We start from the raw sequence: 20,592 nt of genomic DNA on the forward strand, positions 1-20,592 counted from the left end.
GGACTGCAGAAGGGTGTGCTTACTGGGAGGTGATTCACACTGGGGCCACCTTGGAGGCTGCCTGCTGCGGTTCCCTTTCTGTGACCCATTTGAACGCATCATTGATCAGAGAAGTGAGAAGCCAGCTGATCAGCATATTTCAAATTACAGCAGGAGGGATGCAAGTTGGAGAGTAGGAATACTGCCCTATGGGAGAATACCGGAGACAGGTGACCAAGATTGTAAAGGCGCCTTCCCTGGAGGGGGCTCGGGGCAAGAGGATTTCCTTGGGTTTGGGAGCAGGTGCTTCTTAAGGCATAAAAATTCATCTGTGGGGGCTTGACCACACTGGGGCTGCCTGGAACGTGCCACTTGAATTCCATTTGCCAAGCTTTTGTCTTTTGAGCTGGAGGCTGGGGAGGTATTTCTTTGCTCCCCACTGTAGAGCTTTCAAGGACAAGCTCTTTGCATTCCAGCACGTAGGGAGCACTCAGCACATTGTACTGCAATTGCCCAACGATTTCCCCATCTGCCCTCCACTCAAGGGCATTTACTGAGTGTCTGCCCACTGTGTGACAGGCAGGGCTGCCCTGTATAGTCATGCAGGCCGCTCAGTGCCGAGGGTGCCTGCCCAAGAGAGTCCTGGAATTAGTCTGTGCCTTGTTCACCAAGCCATGCATCCAGGCACAGGGCTGGGCCCACCTGGAGAAAGGACATCTTTGTGCCATTCCCACAAAGACAAGGTTGTCAGTGTCCTGGGGGCTGGGCTGCCCAGAGGGTGGGACTTTTTCTAAAAGATGTTGTTTGGCACCGTGTGCTTGTAGCACACACTGATCTAGCTGCTGGGGATACAGGGTGAACAAGACAGACATGTTCCCTGCCCTCATCAGTCTAGTGTGGGGAGGTGTACTATATACAGGTAAGCAGGAATTCCCCAAGATGACTTCAGATTGTGAGCTGTGCTAAGAGGATTTTTATCAGGGTACTGCTAAGAAAGAATAACGGGGAGCCTACTGTAATTTGAGTGGTCATGGAAAGACTCTTTGGAAGAGATAGCTTTCAGTGGATTCTAGAAGTAGAAGATGGATGTGGATCGGTGAACAGTGGAGAGCTGGGGTGAGGAAGAGCCTTCCAGGCAGTGAGGACAGCAAGTGCAAAGGCCCTGAGGTAGGAAAGAGCCTGATGCACGCTGTGAACATCAGGAGTATGAAGTCTGATGCTGGAAGAAGATGGAGTCCTGGCTCTCACTGTGCTTCCAGTGTCTAGACTGGGCTTGGAGGCCTGGAGTGGACCCTTAGGGATGTCTTTAAAATTTTTTAACTTACTGTTTTTGGCTATTCTGGGTCTTCACTGCTGCACAGGCTTTTCTCTAATTGTGGCGAGCAGGGGCTATTCTTCGTTGTGGTGCGCAGGCTTCTCTTGTTGTGGAGCACAGGCTCTAGGGCATTTGGGCTTCAGTAGCTGTGGCTCTAGAGCACAGGCTCAGTAGTTGTGGCACACGGGCTTAGATGCCTGAGGCATGTGTGATCTTCCCGGATCATGGATTGAACCTGTGTCTCCTGCATTGGCAGAATTCTTTACCACTGAGCCCATCAGGGTAGCCCTTGAGTTCATGCTCAGTTGCTCAGTCATGTCTGACCCTTTGCGACAACAGGCACTGCAGTCCTCCAGGTTCCTCTGTCCATGGGGTTCTCCAGGCAAGAATACTGGAGTGGGTTGTCATTTGCTTTTCCAGGGGAATCTTCCAAACCCAGGGATTGAACCCACATCTCTTGTGTCTCCTGCATAGGCAGGCAGATTCTTTACCACTGAGCCACCTGGGAAGCCTGGGGAGGGAAGCCCTACGGAATGCCTTTTTGATTGACTGTGAGATGCTGTAGGGAGGGTTGCTGCTGCTGCTGCTGCTAAGTCGCTTCAGTCGTGTCCGACTCTGTGCGACCCCAGAGACGGCAGCCCACCAGGCTCCCCCGTCCCTGGGATTCTCCAGGCGAGAACACTGGAGTGGGTTGCCATTTCCTTCTCCAATGCATGAAAGTGAAAAGTGAAAGTGAAGTCGCTCAGTCTTGTCCAACTCCTAGTGACCCCACGGACTGCAGCCTACCAGGCTCCTCCGTCCTTGGGATTTTCCAGGCAAGAGTACTGGAGTGGGGTGCCATTGCCTTCTCCATAGGGAGGGTTATGGCTCAGGAAAAGACTAAGTGTTGGGTGGGGATGATTAAATGGATGTGTGTGTTAGTTGCTCAGTCATATCTGACTCTTGGACTGTAGACCCAGGACCCCATGAACTGTAGCCTGCCAGGCTCCTCTGTGTGGAATTTCCCAGTCATGAATACTGGAGTGGATTGCCATTTCCTTCTCCAGGAGACCTTCCGGACCCAGGAATTGAACCCAGGTCTCCTGCATTGCAGGTAGATGCTTTACCATGTGAACCACCAGGGAAGCCCGATTAAATGGGGATGCACATAAATTCCAGGGGAGATCTTCAGTCAGGTCAATGCAGCAAACATTTATTAAGCCTCTACTCTGTACTAGGCACCACCGTGTCACATATGTGTGTGTGTGTACGTGTTTAAGAGAAAGAGACAGACAGAGAGGGAGAGACAGGGAGACGGAGAGAGAGAGGAGGTCCCTTCCTTGAAGGAGCCAGCAAGTGTAGGAAGAAAGATGGTCAGGAGAAGCACACTCTGTGGTGATGGCTTCAAGGAGGAGGGAACAGTGTCTGGAGAGGCCTCCAGAGGGCCCCAGCACTTATTCTTGTTGTAGTTGTTCAGACGCTAAGTCGTATCTGACTTTGTGATCCCATGGACTGTAGCACGCCAGGCTTCCCTGTCCTTCACTATCTCCCGGAGTTTGCTCAAATTCATGTCCATTGAATTATTATTCTTGAAGACCTGGCATTTGACTAGCAGAGGAGGAGGAGAGCTCCTTGGGTCAAGAGGCACTGGCCCAATGGGCGCCTGCCTGGCTGGAAGGGCCTTCAAAGCTCAGGCCACATGGCCTGAGGCTTTCTCAATTCCACATTCCAAGGCCAGGAAAGGAGGCTCAGGGATGGGAATGGGAAGGCTGCTGGTGTCAGAGTGGAAACACCCTCTGGAGGGGGTTGCCACTTGGGGTGGTGAGGGTGGGACCACTGAGAAAGAAGCAGAAAGGCTAGAAGGGTGGGCATGACTTGACTTGGGTGGCTGGGGGTGGAGAAGTCCCTGAGCTGGATTGTGTGACTGGTGGGGTCAGGAAAGCTTTGCTTAGCACTGGCTGAGTCACAGGCCTGAGCTGTGGCCAGAACTGGGTTCTGGGAGAACAAGGTCTGGCCAAGGTCACATCGCAGACTCCGCCCAGTGTCCTCCAGCTTCTGCCCCACCCCCTACTACCGCAGACAAACCAGAAGCTTTCATGTGAGGAGCCATGGAGGCTTTATTGACAGCTCTGGGCCTTCATGTGTGCCTCGGTCTCCCCTCTGCACTTCGCTGGGGATCTGTTTGGCATGAGGTTGGAAAGGGGTGGGTAACTACAGATTCGGGCTTCTTTGGTGACTCAGCGGTGAAGAATCCGCCTGCCAATACAGGAGACCTGGGTTCGATCCTTGGATTGGGAAGATCCCCTGGAGAAGGAAGTGGCAATCCATTCCAGTATTCTCGCCTAGGAAATCCCACAGATAGAGGAGCCTTGGGGGGCTGCAGTCCTTGAGGTTGCAAAGAGTTGGATGTGACTTAGCAACTAAACAACAACAAAACTATGGATCCAGGAGGAAAGGCAGCTGACTGAAACCAGGGCTGTGAGGATCTGGGGTCAGGGTGGCCCCTGGCTCCACGGCCCAGCTGCCTTTGCAGGCCTAAGTGCGTGCAGCAGCTCAGCTCGGGAGACCCCTCACCCCATCTCTGGGACCTGGTGGGAGGGGACTACCAAATCCTGGGTGGAGGGCCCTGGGGGTAGGGCGGGCAGGGCTGGGACATTCCAGGCTGAGGGAACCCCACAGGAAATTTGATTCCAACTTCTGGTAGTGGGAGGGCAGAGCAAGTCCTGGTGTGTGTGTGTGTGTGTGTGTGTGCGCACGCGCATGTATGTGTGAGTGTGTGTGTGTCTGTGTGTGTTTCAACTCACATGTGTTTTCTCATAAACTTTGTGAGTTTGTGTCCACAGTCTGTCAGCCTGTACTCTGAGGGTCTCCCATGAAATTGTGTGTGGCTTGCCAGTGGGTGTGTGAGGCTGGCTGTGTGTGCTGCGTGTGCACGTATGCTGAGTGTCCGTGTGTAAGTGGTTATTGGTGTCTGTGGGTGTCAATGTGTATGTGTGCGTGCACAGGCCCTCTCCTGGACCGCGAATTGGGTCTGTATGTCTCTTTGCCGGAATGAGAGTGATGTGGTTCTGGGGTGCCGCCTGCTGCCTCGTGTGTAAGGGAAGACGGTCCTCTTATTCCTGGCTCGGCTGGCAAGGGGCCTGGGTGGCCAGGACCCAGCCACAGAGTGGGTCCCCTCGTCTCCTGCTGCTCCTCCCAACTTCCCGCGCCCGCCCGAGGGGCTCTAGGCGACGGGGGCCTCGGCGCCTCCTGGGCCGCGGGTCCGCAGTCCCGGGCGTTCCCGCCCCGCAGGCCCCGGGGAGCCACGGCAGCCCCCCGCCCCCTCCTCTCTCCGTCCCTCCTTCCCTCCGTCCCTCCTTCCCTCCCGAGCGCGGGTTGCGGGCGGGGGTGGGAGGAGATTTCGCCGGAGTTTCCATTTCATACCTCGCGGCTAAACTTTCTTTCTGTGTCTCGCCTTCTTGCAGTCTGCAGCTTCTCCTGTCATCGGAAATGCCAGGCCAAGGTAAGGGGGCTGCGGGCCGCCCGGTCCCGTGGGGGACTGGAGGGCCGGACGGGCTTGGGGTCCCGGGACGGGAGCGGGGGCGCCGGCGGGCCGGGGGCGGTGCCCCGATCGTCCCCTCCTTCTCTCTTTGTTTATGCAAAGCTCCTGGGCCCCTGAGCGGACTCGGGTCAAGGTGAAGGCGAGGACTGGGGGCGGGGGGCTGCGAGCGGGGGATGGGGGCGCGATGCGCAGGCTCGGCGGCTGCTGGGGGGTGGCTGGCGGAGACCGAGCTCCGGGGGCAGGGCCTTTGAAGGTATTTCCCCTTAGTTCTCCAGGGGGTGGTATGGAGGGGCAGAGGGATGCTTTACAATCATCCCGTGGGCCGCGCGTGGAGCTCTAGTCGGCCGGATTTGGCGGGATGGGGGTCACAGCCACAGGACCGCGAGGGCGGGAGCAGGGGATAGGTAGGGGGAGGAGGGGTGAGGTGGAAAAAGGTCAGAGCTCAGGGTCGCGACCTCTGGGCCTGGAACCTCCTGAGCGACCATCCTACTCTATTGGCGGTGTCCCACTTTTCGCCCTCGGTTTCCTCATCAGTGTTGCCTGGCTGGTCTTGGGGGAGAGAAAAACCAGAGGCAGGAAGACCAGAGGGTTTGCTTCGTCCTGATTGGCCGAGCTGGCTGATCCCTGGGCTGGCTGTATCCTCTCAGGCCCTGGCAGAAGAGTGATGGATCACCCGTGGCAGCCTTCTGGAGTCATGGGGGTGGGGGCGACACCAGGCTGGATTATGATGGATTACTTGGGAAGGAAATTGTTCTGTCAGATGCGCCCAGCTTTCTGGAGCTGGAAATGCCCTGCCTTAACTTTCCTAGGCAGCCAGTCTGCGTGCCTTCCCCCATTATTGTTAATATCCTCCCTGCCCTCTAACCCCTCCCTTTGCCATTCACCCTTGATCTTTTAGGAAGGAGTTCAGGGAATGGAAGGAGGAGGAAAGATGCTTCAAAAAGGAACTTTGAGCAGCGGAAGCCCAGCAGAGCATCTTCTGCTCTGCTTCTTATTAGCTGGGTAAACTTCTCTGAGCCTCTGTTTCATTTTTAAGGATGTGGGAATAAGAAAAGGCTATTGACGAGGATGAGATGGGATAATACATGTGATGCCCAGCGCAGTTCCTGAGACACAACAGGTGCTCAAAACATAGCGGGTAATTGATGATTATCAGTTGGTAGCTCTGAGGGCCAAGGGTTACCTTGTAGAAAGGTGACACTTGTAGACCTTGTAGACTCAGCAGGTCTCTCTGAGAGGGGACCCACTTCCTCCTGAGGGACTTTTGCTCAGGCCTTGCTGAGGGCTGTTGTCCTCTTCATCTGGAAACTCCAGGCTCTCCCAGCACAAGTGTCAAAGGCCTGGCTTGTTCTTGCCATCTGGATGGTTTCTGCCTCTTCTGTTGTCTTCTGCTTTTCTGACCCCCTCAGCCTTTTCACTCCAGGTGGGGAGTGAGTTTTTGCTTCTCCTTCCATCTCCTTCCTTGATCTCTTCATTTAGAGCAGAGTTTTCCCACTCTTAATCCCAGAACTTTCTGGTGTTCTTGCTCCTCCCCAACATGCCCCCTCCTTCCTGCACGTGTTTCTTTCAATGACAGTGGACACTTACAGTGCTGTAGGCCTTAGAAAGCACTTCAATGCATTATCGATACTGTTCTTTTAATTCTATCAGAGGATAAAACAGGCTGAAAGATCCTATGGTTTTACAAATAAGGAAACCGAGGCACCCAAAGGTTGAATGACTTTCCCAAGGTCTCCCAGTATAAACCCTCACCCACCTCTGTCTCCGGGCCCTTGTACTTCCTTCTAAACTTCCCCTCCTTGCCTATGGGCAGACATTCCTTGGTCCCTAGCTGCCCCTCCCTCTTTGCCATCCATCTCTTGCAGTTGTGGATGTAGTCAGAGAGGAGAAGGGGATGAATGCACAGTGAAGGGTCTGAGCAGGCTAATGGTGGTGGCTGGGGGGTCGGGGGGGAGTGTTCTGGAGAGGCTGAGAAGTATGATAGAAGATGGCTTCTTGTTGTACAGCTGCCTCCTGTGTGGAGGCAGAGGGATGACAAAGATGACTTCTGGGGGTGGTGTGCAGCCTGCTTGGCACTTCTCATATATGCTGGGAGTCAGAATATACCAGGCTGCAGCAGCCCTGCTCTGCCCAGCCAAAGAGGCCAACGTGGAGGGGAGAGGTGGACTGCCAGGGCAGCAGCCAGCCGGCCGGACAGATGGGCCTTTTGTAGGATTTTCCTCTGTAGGAAATGGGACCCACTGGTGCTGTGAGCTCCACCCAGCTGGCAAGCCTCTCCCCTAAAACCACAGTTCTTACTACCACCCTGCTGTTTCCTTTTGCTGGGAAAGGGTGATGTGAGCCCCAGAACACACAGCAGAGCTCTGTACTCCAGCTTTTATAACCAGATCAACTTGGAGGTCATCTCATCCATCCCCCTGCCTCTAGACAGGATTCATTAAATCAGTGTTTTTTGAGCTCTTTCCATGTGCCAGACATTGTTGTAGGTGAACAAGACCAAGAAAGCCTTTGCCCTCATGGGACTGACATTCGAACATGGGAGACAGATGATAAATAGGCAACCAAGTTATGAAGGAAATGAGCTAGAGTGGAGGTTAGAGGATGATTAGGCTAAGTGTCCCAGGGAGACTCCTCCAAGGGAGTGTTGTGTGAGGTGAGACCCAAATGATGTTACATGATGATTTGAGAGATGGAAAGAGCCAGTACAAAGTTCCAGAGGTGAGCTGAGCTTGTCACACTTCAAAGAGGGCTGTGTAGAGTAGAGAGCGCTGGAGAGGAGAGAGCTGGAGGGTTTTGAGCAGCAAAGACATAAGCCGCACTTCACTTGGAGAAGGCCATTCTCACCTTGAGCCGGCAAAAGGGCAGGAGCAGGGAGATGGGCCGAGGCGGCTGACGTTGCCCACGTGAGAGTGGCTGGCAGTATAGTCCCTGGTGCTTGAGGGAAAGACGGTGAGAAGGGACCAGACCTGGGGTGCATGGTGGGCCAGAGCCCAGAGCCTGGCTAGTAGAGGGGGTGTTGGCTGTGAGAGATAGAATGGGATGACTCCCAGGTTTTTGGCCGGAGTCACCGGGTACACGTGGTTCCATTTACTGAGACAGATGAAGTGTATGAGAAACTTCCAGTGAAGAGGGTGCTGGGATGTCTGCTTTGTTTGGTCTCTTGTTTCACAGTTCCTTTCCCACGCACTGGGGAATTCTTGCTGACGTTGATCCTCCTCTGTCCTCTCAAATTCAGCTCAGTCTGGCCACCCCTCTAGTAAGTGGCTGGCTCTGGATGCCTAAACATTCTTTCTCTCAGGCTGTTCCTGCAGCATGAACCCAGGACTCTGAGAGGTGCCCTGTTATTTATAGTCACGATACAATGTAACAAGTTACCCTCAAATTTAGTAGCTTAAAGCAGCCAACACACAGTTTCTATGGGTCAGAAACTTGGGGGTGGCTTGGTGGGATTTGGTTCTAGCCTGGGGTCTCTCCTGGGGTGGCAGTCCAGATGTCAGCTGGCGCTATAGTTGTCTGAAGGCCTGATGGACTGGATCTGTTCCAGGATGGTTTACTCTTGTGGCTAACAAGTTGGGGCTGGCTTTTGGCAGGAGGTATCAGTTTTTTGCTACACAGACATCTCCGTAGGACTGCTTGAGTACCCTCACAACATGGCAGTAGCTGCCTCAGAGTGGGTGAATCAAGAACATAAGGCGGAAGCCTTGAGTCTTGGAAGACGAACACCGTTTCTGCGATATGCTGTTAGTTAATGCAAGTCAGTCGCATTGAGAGGAACTTCCCTGGTGGCTCAGACGATAAAGAATCCAATTGCAATGCAGGAGACCGGGGTTTGATCCCTGGGTCGAGAAGATTCCCTAGAAAAGGGAATGGCTAACCACTCCAGTATTCTTGCCTGGAGAATTCCATGGACAGAAGAGCTTGGTGAGCTACAGTCCTTGGGATCACAAAGAGTCGGATACAACTGAGCAACTACCACTTTAGCCCCATTGAGTGTGGGAAGGGCCTTGGAGACAAGAATCATTGAGACCATTTGGAGGCTGACTTCCACAGATTTCCAGGAAGAGAGCAAAACTGATCTGGCTTTTGGAAGGTCTCAAGAATGGTGGGAAGGGCAAGACATAGGAATTAGACTTACCTGGATTTGAACTCTACCTCTGCTGCCTTCCAGCTGTGTCAGCTGGGTTATAGAGGATTAGGTGCCCATTGGCACATAGTAGGCATCTTCTCCTTTCTTGGAACCATAGGCAAAAATAGAAAAAAGCCCGTATATTCTGTGCCTCATTCTTTGCAAATTGGAGCTGTTTGAGAGGAAATGCTGGAAGAGGGGCCCTAGTGCTCAGCTCAGAGTAGACTGAGCTGTTTATTACACTTAGAACTGTTGAGAGATATGATGCGCCCTCAACTTGTAGAATAGTGCCTGTTTGGTAGTAGAGGTTCCATGAAGAAATAAAGGAGTGGAATAAAGGAATGTTGAGAAACAAGAAGTTCCTATGTAGCGAGAGGCTGAGGGAGTAGATGAAAGCAGAAAAGAAGGAGCAGAAAAACCATTTTAAAACCCCTTCAAAATGCTCTCCTACCACTTGACACAAAGATGCTGCAAATAAAGAATTCCCTGGTGGTCCAGTGGTTAGGACTTGGTGTTTTCACTGCATGGGCCTGGGTTTGATATCTGACTGGGAACTAAGATCCTGTAAGCTGTATGGTACAGCCAATAGAAGAGAGAGAGAGAAAAAAAAAAAGATGCTCCAAATAATAAATCTAGTCATTTACATTTTCTAGTTGGGATACAACTCACATATCATCAACTGATAAATTTGTACATGTTTATAACCAGATCAAGAGCTAGAACATTTCTAGCACCCCAGAAGCAGTCCTTATGCCCCCCTCCAATCAGTATCCCCCAAAGGTAATTGCTAGTCTTACTTATAACATCAGAGATTAGTATTGCCTGTTTATGAACTTCATATAAATTGAATTATGCAGTATGTTTACTTTTGTGTCTGGCTTATTTCACTCAGCATTATGTCCGGGAGGCTCATTTGTGTTCTAGTGAGTTGCGGTGGTTCATTCTTTTTTTATTGCTATGTTGTATTCCAGTAGGTGAATAAACCACAATTTATTTATCCATTCCATTGTGTATTGCCTTTTGGGTTATCTCCAATTTGGAACTATAATGAACAGACCTACTACGAACATTTAATCACCTGTATCTACACTGAACTTTGTAATGCACAAAACATTTTCCCTCACCCTCTCAGTCCTAAGAGGTGGGCAGAGCTCATGGGAGCCCCATTTTATAGATCTGTTGTTGAGGCTCAGGGAGGGTCTTGGCTAAGGGCACCTTGATGTCAGTAGCTTTCTGGTACTGCCCTGGGAAAAATGGGTGGGAAGCAGGTGAGAAGGGAAGTGAGTTGAGAGCGAGCCAGAGAAACGGAGACAAATAGAGAGAAGGGGCTGATTCAGGCACTGGCATTTCATCGTGGTTCCTGGAAGCCCCACTCTCTAGTTGCCCCTCCAAATCTCTTTTTTAAAAAAGCTAGTTCCATTAAAAAAGAATATTTATTTTTGGCTTTGCAGCGTCTTAGTTGGGGGTCTTAGTTTCAGCCTGGGGTTAGTTGCTCTGTGGCATGTGGAATCTTGGCTTCCAGACCAGGGATCGAACAAATTCCCTGGTCCTGCCTAGACCCCCCAGACTCCCTGCGCTGCCGCCCCTCACCCCGCCTTCCCCCGATAAATTTCTCCAGGGGAGCAAATTGTGAGTTTCCCTTAGTCCCCACCCTTAAGTCTCATAGGGGTCCTCGTCTTTCCCCATTGTTTCTCTCAGTTGAGGATTTAAAATGAATGGCCCAGGATTTGTTTTCCACTTTTATTTGAGCACGTGCACAGTGTGTATATACACAGTAGATTTTCTTCTGTTTTGCTTTTCTCCTCACTCGCCTGCTATAGGGTTCCACAGTCTCCATATACATTTGTTCATTTATGTATTTATTTAATATTTTAAAGGAGATTTTACATTTTCGGTTGGTTTTCTTTTTATTTGTCATTTTAAACATAGTTTGTCTTTTAAAAATTTATTTGTAAAATATTAGTGTATGATATACAATGTTGTGTTAGTTTCTGCTGTATAACAGCTATATGTATACGTATATCCCCTCCCTCTTGAGCCTCTCTCCCATCCGCCCCACTCTTCTAGGTCATCACAGAGCACCCAGCTGAGCTCCTTGTGCTATACAGCAGCTTCCCACTAGCTATCTGTTTTACACGTGGTAGTGTATGTATTCACATACATACTCTCCCAATTTGTCCCACCCTCCCCTTCCCACCAGGCTGGTTGGTTTACAGAAAAGTTGCAAAGATAACACAGAGTTCCTGTGCAGCCCACACCCAGGTTCCCCTAATCTGGATACAGTGTTTGAGAAAGCCTCTTTTGACTCCTGATCTGCCCCCTTGTTTTGAAAGCAGTTCTAGCAGACAAGAGTGGCTCCTTCCAGCAAAATGCTGGTTGTCCATTCCGGGTCTGATAAGAATTCAAAGAGCCAGGTAGCTGCAGAGCAGGCAAATTGCTGGGACCCACACCTCAGCCTCCAGGCAGTCCCTTCTCACCTTGCTTCCTTTACCTTCTGCCCTTGGGCTTCCCTGGTGGCTCAGATGGTAAAAGCGTCTGCCTACAATGTGGGAGACCTGGGTTTGATCCCTGGGTCAGGAAGATCCCTGGAGAAGGAAATGGCAACCCACTCAAATACTCTTGCCTGGAAAATCCCATGGACGGAGGAGCCTGATAGGCTAGAGTCGGACACGACTGAGCCACTTCACTTCATCCTTGGGCTTCGTTGGTGGCTCAGTGGTAAAGAATCCGCCTCCCAGTGCAGGAGACCCTGGTTTGATCCCTGGGTTGGGAAGATTCCCTGGAGAAGGAAATGGCAACCCACTCTAGTATTCTTGCCTGGGAAATCCCACAAACAGGAGTCTGGCGGGCGGCAGCCCACGGGGTCGCAAAGAGTTGGACACTACTGAGCAACCAAACAACAACAATAACACCCTCTTCCCAGCCCTGGCTCCTCGTTTCCCTCTGCACCAGGGGCATGAAGGGAGGAGGCTGCAGCAATGACTTGGTCCCCTCCCCTGTACCAGAGGGGTTTAAATCCCATCCTTTAAGCTTGAAAGGAAAGGAAATCCTATAATTAACCCTCATCTTTCAGTCACATTATTCAATCACATTACATAGCACCTTTCCTGCTCTCTCATAAACACACCTGCAGCCTCCCTGCGCAGTTGTTGGAGACTTGCTGTGTTTTCCTGCTACTGAGATAGCAGGATAGCAGGAGGAGGTTCATGGCTCTAAGACCCATCGATTGCTCTGAGAGCAGTGAGTGTTTTGGACTCGGAAACAGACTGTTGAGTTTAAATGTCTTCTACATTAACAACTGGCTGTGTGACCCTGTCAAGGGTTTTAACCTCTCTGAGCTCCAGTTTCCTCATCTGTAACATGGATTATAATAGGACCTGACTTGTAGGGCTCTGTGATACCTGGACTAAAATACCAAGCTCAAAATAAGTGGTCAAAATGTTGCTAATATTTATTTTGTATTCTTCTTGCTGCTTCTAACTCTGTTGTTGTTTTGTAGCTAAATAGTGTCTGGCTCTTTGCAACCCCATGGACTGTAGGCAGCCACCCTTCCCAGGCTTCTCTGTCCATGAGATTCCCAGGCAAGAATACTGGAGTAGGTTGCCATTTCCTTCTCCAGGGGCTTTTCCTGGCCCTGGGATCAAACCCCATCTCCTGCGTTAGCAGGTGAATTCTTTACCATTGTGCCACCTGGGAAGCAGAGAGTGAATTCCCTGGTGGTCCAGGGATTAGAACTCTGGGCTTCCACTGCAGGGGCAGAAAAAAAAAGTGGGGAGAATTTGAGGGACCAACCAAGGTTGCTGAGGGCACCGGTGTCAGGCAAGACTAGATGCTGACATGTGTTTGGCTTCTCTTTTCCCTCTCCACTGTCAAGGAAGAATGAGGAAACAGATGTCAGCAAATATAATTTGTCTTTTGCTTACTTGCTTGCCTCAGGGCACCGAGACCTGTAGTCATGGTTCCAGATCTTGTCTGTACTTTAGGATCACTGGGGTGCTTTAAAGATAGTGCTACCTGGGTCCTCCTCCCCAGGGAATCTGATTTAATTGGTTTGGGGCATGATCCGGGCATTGGGGTTTTTGAAAGTAGCCGCCAGAGTTGGGAGTGTAAAATGGGGCAACCATTTTGGAAAGCCGTTGACCATTCCCTAAAAAGTTAAACATGCATTTGCCTTATAACCCAGCAATTCCACTCCAAGATATTAACCCAAGAGAAATGAAAACACGTCCCTTGCACATAAATTCTTAGCAGCTTTATTCATAATAGTCCCAAACTGGAAAAACTCAATTAGTCAACAACAGCTGAATGGACAAATCGTGACGTAAAGTTCCCGTGGAATACTACTCGGTAATAAAAACGAATGAACTCTTATTATGCGCAGCATCGCTGATGAATCTCAAAAACACTGGGCTTAGTGAAAGAAGCCAGACACAAATGGAAAAAACGGTTCCATTTTTATGAAATTCTTAACAAGGCAAAACTCTCATGACAAAAAGCAGAGTGGTACTTTTCTGGATCTGGGGGGTGGTGGGAAGATTGTTTCCAAAAGCGTGTGAGGGAACTTTTTTTTGGACGGTATATAGATGTCCTTTATCTCGATTGTGGTGGTCGTGCTTACCCAGAGTACGTATTTGTCAAATTCACTGAACTATATTCTTAAAAGGGATGCCTTTATTGTATATAAATTATGTCAATAAAGTTGATTTAAATAAGTTTCCCAGCTGAGTCCACTGTGCAGCCAGTCTGGAGAATCACTGGTCTGCAGCTTTTGAAGACCCATCTCTGCCCTTGCTGTCTTGGTCAGCACCCAGCCCAGTGCCTAGTGTATAATAGCGCTTTCAGCAGCCAAGGACCTCTCCTAGTCATCTTTTTTTTTTTAATAGCAACTTTATTGAGGTGTAATTCACATACAATACAATTCACCCTTTTAGAATGTATGATTCAGTGGTGTTTTGTGTATTCAATGTTGTGCAGCCATCATCACAGTCAATATATCATCTTGAAACTTCATACATTAAATTTTTTTTTATTTTACTGAAGTATAGTTGATTTACAATGTTGTGTTGATTTCTGCTGTACAGCAAAGTGACTCCCTTATACATTTATATACATCCTTTTTCATTTGCTTTTCCGTTATGGTTTATTGCAGGATATTGCGTATTGTTCCCTATGCCATACAGTAAGACCTTGTTGTTTATCTAGTCTCTAGATGGATTGTGTGTGTTTAGTCTCTCAGTCCTGTCCAACTCTTTGCGACCCCACGGACTGCAGCCCACCAGGCTCCTGTGTCCATAGGATTCTCTAGGCAAGAATACTGAAGTGGGTTGCCATGGCCTTCTCCGGGGATCTTTCTAACTAAGGGATCGAACCCAGGTCTCCTGCATTGCAGGTGAATTCTTTACCATCTAAGCCATCAGGGATGTCCATGAATACTGGAATGGGTAGTGTATCTCTTCTCCAGGGGATCTTCCAGACCTAGGAATCGAACTAGGGTCTCCTACATGGCAGGTGGACTCTTCATCAGCTGAGCCGCCAGGGAAGCTTGTTCTATATATAATAGTTTGCATCTGCTGATCAAAGCTCCCAGCCCACCTCTCCCAAGCTCCCTCTCCCACTTGGCAACCAGGTCTGTTCTCTGTGTCCATGAGTCTGTTTCTATTGCATAGATAAGTTCATTTGAGTCACATTTTAGAGTCTACATTTGTGATGTTGTATATTTGTCTTTCTGTCTGACATTTCATGTAGTATGGTAGTTTCTAGGCCCATCCTTGTTGCTGCAAATAGCATCACTTCATTCTTTTTATGGCTGAGCAGTATTCCATTGAATGGCACCCCACTCCAATACTCTTGCCTGGCAAATCCCATGGACAGAGGAGCCTGGTAGGCTGCAGTCCATGGGGTTGCTAAGAGTTGGACACGACTGAGCGACTTCACTTTCACTTTTCACTTTCATGCATTGGAGAAGGAAATGGCAACCCACTCCAGTGTTCTCGCCTGGAGAATCCCAGGGACGGGGGAGCCTGGTGGGCTGCCGTCTCTGGGGTCGCACAGAGTCGGCCACGACTGAAGCGACGCAGCAGCAGCAGCAGTATTCCATTGCATGTGTGTGTACGTACATACGCTGCATCTTCTTTGCCCATTCATCTGTTGATGGACATCTGTTGATGGAAACAAACGTCCTTGTTTCCATGTCTTGACTATTGTAATTAGCGCCGCTGTTAACACAGGGGTGCGTGCATCTTTTTGAATTAGAGTTTGAGTATACAGTGGGATTGCTGAATGGCAACTCTTTTCAGCTTTTTGAGGAACCTCCATACTGTTTTCAGTAGTGGCTGTACCAACTTACAGTCCCACCCATAGTGTAGGAGAGTTCCTTTACCTCCATACCCTCTCCAGCATTTGAGAGACCCCATACATTTTAACTGTCCCTCAACCCCTCTCCTTCCCATACCCTGGCCCCAGCCCTAAGCAACCACTAATCTGCTTTTTATCTCCACGTTATTTCTCTATTCTGGAGATGTCATATAAATGGAATAGCAGAATGTATGTTCTTTAGGGCTGGCTTCTTTCACTTAACATAATGTTTTTAAGGTACATCCTTTTTATGGCCTAATAATATTGCACTGTATGAGTATACCACATTTTGTTTATCCATTTATCAGTTGATGGACTTTTGGATTGTTTCCATCTTTTGGTTATTGTGAATATGCTGACATGAATATTCATGAGCAAGTTTTCATGGGGATATATGTTTTCTTTTTTAAAAAAATTATTTATTTTAATTGGAGGATAATTACAATATTACAATGGCTTTTGCCATACATCAGTATGAATTGGCTCTAGGGGAAACAGTGTCAGACTTTATTTTTTTGGGCTCCAAAATCACTGCAGATGGTGACTGCAGCCATGAAATTGAGACGCTTGCTCCTTGGAAGACAGGTTATGACCAACCTAGATAGCATATTGAAAAGCAGAGACATTACTTTGCCAACAAAGGTCTGTCTAGTCAAGGCTATGGTTTTTCCAGTGGTCAGGTATGGATGTGAGAGTTGGACCATGAAGAAAGCTGAGCACTGAAGAATTGATGCTTTTGAACTGTGGTGTTGGAGGAGACTCTTGAGAGTCACTTTTACTGCAAGGAGATCCAACCAGTCCATTCTGAAGGAGATCAGCCCTGGGTGTTCTTTGGAAGGAATGATGCTAAAGCTGAAACTCCAATACTTTGGCCACCTCATGTGAAGAGTTGACTCATTGGAAAAGACTCTGATGCTGGGAGGGATTGTGGGCAGGAGGAGAAGGGGACAACAGAGGATGAGATGGCTGGATGGCATCACTGACTCGATGGACATGAGTCTGAGTGAACTCTGGGAGTTGATGATGGACAGGGAGGCCTGGCGTGCTGCGATTCATGGAGTCGCAAAGAGTCGGACACGACTGAGCGACTGAACTGAACTGAACTGATACATGTGTCCCCCCATCCTGAAGCCCTCTTCCACCTCCCTCCCCATCCATCCCTCCAGGTTGTCACTGGACATGTTTTCACTTCTCTTGGCTCTATCTATCTAGTTATCTCTACCTATGAGTGAAATTATGGGGTTCTGTTTTAACTCTACATTTAACTTTTTGAGGAACTGTCAGGCTGTTTTCCAAAGTAGCTAATATTAGTTTTCTAGGTCTGCTGTAGGAAAGTATCACAAACTGACTTAAAACAACAGAAATTTCTTGTTTCACAGCTCTGGAGGCTTAAATGTCCAAAATTGGACCATATGCCTCTGAAAACTGTAGGGAGAAGCCTTCCTTGTGTCTTTGGGTGGGTTGCTGGCAATCTTTGATGTTTCTTGGGTTATAGATACTTCACTTTGATCTTTATCTTCACATGGTATTTTTTCCGTGTGTCCTCTTATCATCTTTTCTCTGTGTATGTCTGTCTCTGTGTCCAAGTTTTACAAGGACACCAGTCATATGGGATTAAGGCCCACCACAATGATCACATTTTAACTTGATGACCTCATTAAAGACTCTACTTCCAAATAAGGTCACATCTAAGGGATGAGGAATTAGGACTTCAACATACCTCTTTTGGGGGTGGGTACACAACTCAACTTACAGCATAGCTGCACCATTTTATATTTGCACCAACAATGTATAAAGATTCTGATTTCTCTATGTCCTCATGAATACTTATTTGACTTTTTGATTATAGCCATCCTAATAGATATGAAGTGATATCTCACTGTGGTTTTGATTTGATTTCCCTGATGATGATGTTGAGTATTTTTTTCATGTGCTTATTGGTCATGGATATATCTTTTGTTGAGAAATGTCTTTTCAGATTCTTGCCCATTTAAAAAACTAAATTATTTGCCTCTTTATTGTTGAGTTATAAGAGTTCTTTGTATGTTTAGGATACAAGTTCCTTATCAGATACGTCATTTGAGATATATTTTCCCCCATCCTGTGGATTGTCTTTTTACTTTGTAGCACACACGTTTTAAAATTTGATTTAGTCCAATTTATCTCTTTTTTTGTTTGTTTGTTTGTCTGTGATTTTGGTATCATCAGTCAGTTAGTCATTTCAGTCACTCAGTCGTGTCCGACTCTTTGCGACCCCATGAATCGCAGCACGCCAGGCCTCCCTGTCCATCACCAACTCCCGGAGTTCACTCAGACTCATGTCCATCGAGTCAGTGATGCCATCCAGCCATTTCATCCTCTGTTGTCCCCTTCTCCTCCTGCCCACAATCCCTCCTAGCATCAGAGTCTTTTCCAATGAGTCAACTCTTCACATGAGGTGGCCAAAGTACTGGAGTTTCAGCTTTAGCATCATTCCTTCCAAAGAACACCCAGGGCTGATCTCCTTCAGAATGGACTGGTTGGATCTCCTCGCAGTCCAAGGGACTCTCAAGAGTCTTTTCCAACACCACAGTTCAAAAGCATCAATTTTCAGTGCTCAGCTTTCTTCACGGTCCAACTCTTACATTCATACCTGACCACTGGAAAAACCATAGCCTTGACTAGATGGACCTTTGTTGGCAAAGTAGTGTCTCTGCTTTTCAATATGCTATCTAGGTTGGTCATAACTTTCCTTCCAAAGAGTAAGTGTCTTTTAATTTCATGGCTGCAGTCACCACCTGCAAGTGATTTTGGAGCCCCAAAAAATAAAGTCTGACACTGTTTCCACTGTTTCCCCGTCTATTTCGCATGAAGTGATGGGACCAGATGCCATGATCTTCGTTTTCTGAATGTTGAGCTTTAAGCCAACTTTTTCACTCTCCTCTTTCACTTTCATCAAGAGGCTTTTTAGTTCCTCTTCACTTTCTGCCACAAGGGTGGTGTCATCTGCATATCTGAGGTTATTGATATTTCTCCCAGCAATCTTGATTCCAGCTTGTGCTTCTTCCAGCCCAGCGTTTCTCATGATGTACTTTGCATATAAGTTAAATAAGCAGGGTGACAATATACAGCCTTGACGTACTCCTTTTCCTATTTGGAACCAGTCTGTTGTTCCATGTCCAGTTCTAAGTGTTGCCTCCTGACCTGCATATGCTGCTGCTGCTGCTAAGTCACCTCAGTCGTGTCCAACTCTGTGCAACCCCAGAGACGGCAGCCCACCAGGCTCCTCTGTCTCTGGGATTCTCCAGGCAAGAACACTGGATTGGGTTGCCATTTCCTTCTCCAGTGCATGAAAGTGAAAAGTGAAAGTGAAGTCACTCAGTCGTGTCTGACTCCTAGCGACCCCATGGACTGCAGCCTACCAGGCTCCTCCGTCCATGGGATTTTCCAGGCAAGAGTACTGGAGTGGGGTGCCATTGCCTTCTCCGACCTGCATATAGGTTTCTCAATAGGCAGGTCAAGTGGTCTGGTACTCCCATCTCTTGAAGAATTTTCCACAGTTTATTGTGATCCGCACAGTCAAAGGCTTTGGCATAGTCAATAAAGCAGAAATAGATGTTTTTCTGGAACTCTTTTGCTGTTTTGATGATCCAGCAGATGTTGGCAATTTGATCTCTGGTTCCTATGCCTTTTCTAAAACCAGCTTGAACATCTGGAAGTTCACGGTTCACGTGTTGCTGAAGCCTGGCTTGGAGAATTTTGAGCATTACTTTACTAGCGTGTGAGATGACTGCAATTGTGTGGTAGTTTGAGCATTCTTTGGCATTGCCTTTCTTTGGGATTGGAATGAAAACTGACCTTTTCCAGTCCTGTGGCCACTGCTGAGTTTTCCAAATTTGCTGGCATATTTAGTGCAGCACTTTCACAGCATCATCTTTCAGGATTTGAAATAGCTTAACTGGAATTCCATCACCTCCACTAGCTTTGTTCGTAGTGATGCTTTCTAAGGCCCACTTGGCTTCACATTCCAGGATGTCTGGCTCTATGTGAGTGATCACACCATCGTGATTATCTTGGTCGTGAAGATCTTTTTTGTTCAGTTCTTTGTATTCTTGCCACCTCTTCTTAATATCTTCTGCTTCTGTTAGGTCCATAGGATTTCTGTCCTTTATTGAGCCTATCTTTGCATGAAATGTTCCCTTGGTATCTCTAATTTTCTTGAAGAGATCTCTAGTCTTTCCTATTCTGTTGTTTTCCTCTATTTCTTTGCAATGATCACTGAAGAAGGCTTTCTTATCTCTTCTTGCTATTCTTTGGAACTATGCATTCAGATGCTTATGTCTTTCCTTTTTTCCTTTGCTTTTCGCTTCTCTTCTTTTCACAGCTATTTATAAGGCCTCCCCAGACAGCCATTTTGCTTTTTGGCGTTTCTTTTCCATGGGGATGGTCTTGATCCCTGTCTCCTGTACAATGTCACGAACCTCAGTCCATAGTTCATCAGGCACTCTTATCTATCAGATCTAGTCCCTTAAATCTATTTCTCACTTCCACTGTATAATCATAAGGGATTTGATTTAGGTCATACCTGAATGGTCTAGTGGTTTTCCCTACTTTCTTCAATTTAAGTCTGAATTTGGCAATAAGGAGCTCATGATCTGAGCCACAATCAGCTCCCAGTCTTGTTTTTGCTGACTGTATAGAGCTTCTCCATCTTTGGCTGCAAAGAATAGAATCAATCTGATTTTGGTGTTGACCATCTGGTGATGTCCATGTATAGAGTCTTCTCTTGTGTTGTTGGAAGAGGGTGTTTGCTATGACCAGTGCGTTCTCTTGGCAAAACTCTATTAGTCTTTGCCCTGCTTCATTCTGTATTCCAAGGCCAAATTTGCCTGTTACTCCAGGTGTTTCTTGACTTCCTACTTTTGCTTTCCAGTCCCCTATACAGTCTTAATTGTATTCCATTGAGAATGGAATAAGGGTATGTCTGTCCTTAACACCAGTACCATGCTGTTTTGATTACTACTGTTTTGTAGTAAGTTTTGAAATTGGAAAAGTGTGAGTCTTCCAGTTTCCTTCTTTTTCAAGATTGTTTTGGCTGTTTTGGGTCCCTTGAGTTTCCATTTGAATGTTAGGATCAACCTATTATTTTCTACAAAGCAGCCAGCTGGTATTCTAATAGGGACTAAATTAAATCTGTAGATCAATTTAGGGAGTATTCCATCTTAACAGTGTTGAGTCTTCTTATCTGTGAGCATGGGATATCTTTCCATTTATTTCTATCTTCTTTAAATTTTTTCCATACTGTTTTGTAGTTTTCAG

General features: G+C 47.9%; 1 protein-coding gene and 1 long non-coding RNA gene across 24 annotated transcripts in view; one reads left to right on the forward strand and one right to left on the reverse strand.

The window, feature by feature from the left end:
- Positions 1–20,592, forward strand: part of TNS1 (tensin 1) — a 248,954-nt gene that overhangs the window by 57,521 nt on the left and 170,841 nt on the right. For all 23 annotated transcript variants that reach the window (XM_086340655.1, XM_086340672.1, XM_086340664.1 and 20 more), the window contains exon 3: positions 4,738–4,775. In XM_086340655.1, the coding sequence (XP_086196781.1) occupies positions 4,738–4,775 (38 nt within the window). The remainder of the gene's footprint in view (positions 1–4,737; positions 4,776–20,592) is intronic.
- On the reverse strand, positions 3,373–4,867 carry LOC147377861 (uncharacterized). The gene is made up of 2 exons (XR_015142217.1): positions 4,697–4,867; positions 3,373–3,615 (listed from the first exon to the last, which is right to left on the reverse strand). It is a non-coding gene; the product is annotated as an uncharacterized LOC147377861 (long non-coding RNA).

The sequence above is a fragment of the Bos grunniens genome, chromosome 2 (genome assembly GCF_055505025.1).
Source record: "Bos grunniens cultivar Pamir isolate PY7600 chromosome 2, Bosgru_T2T1.0, whole genome shotgun sequence".
NCBI classification, from domain to species: Eukaryota; Metazoa; Chordata; class Mammalia; order Artiodactyla; family Bovidae; genus Bos; species Bos grunniens.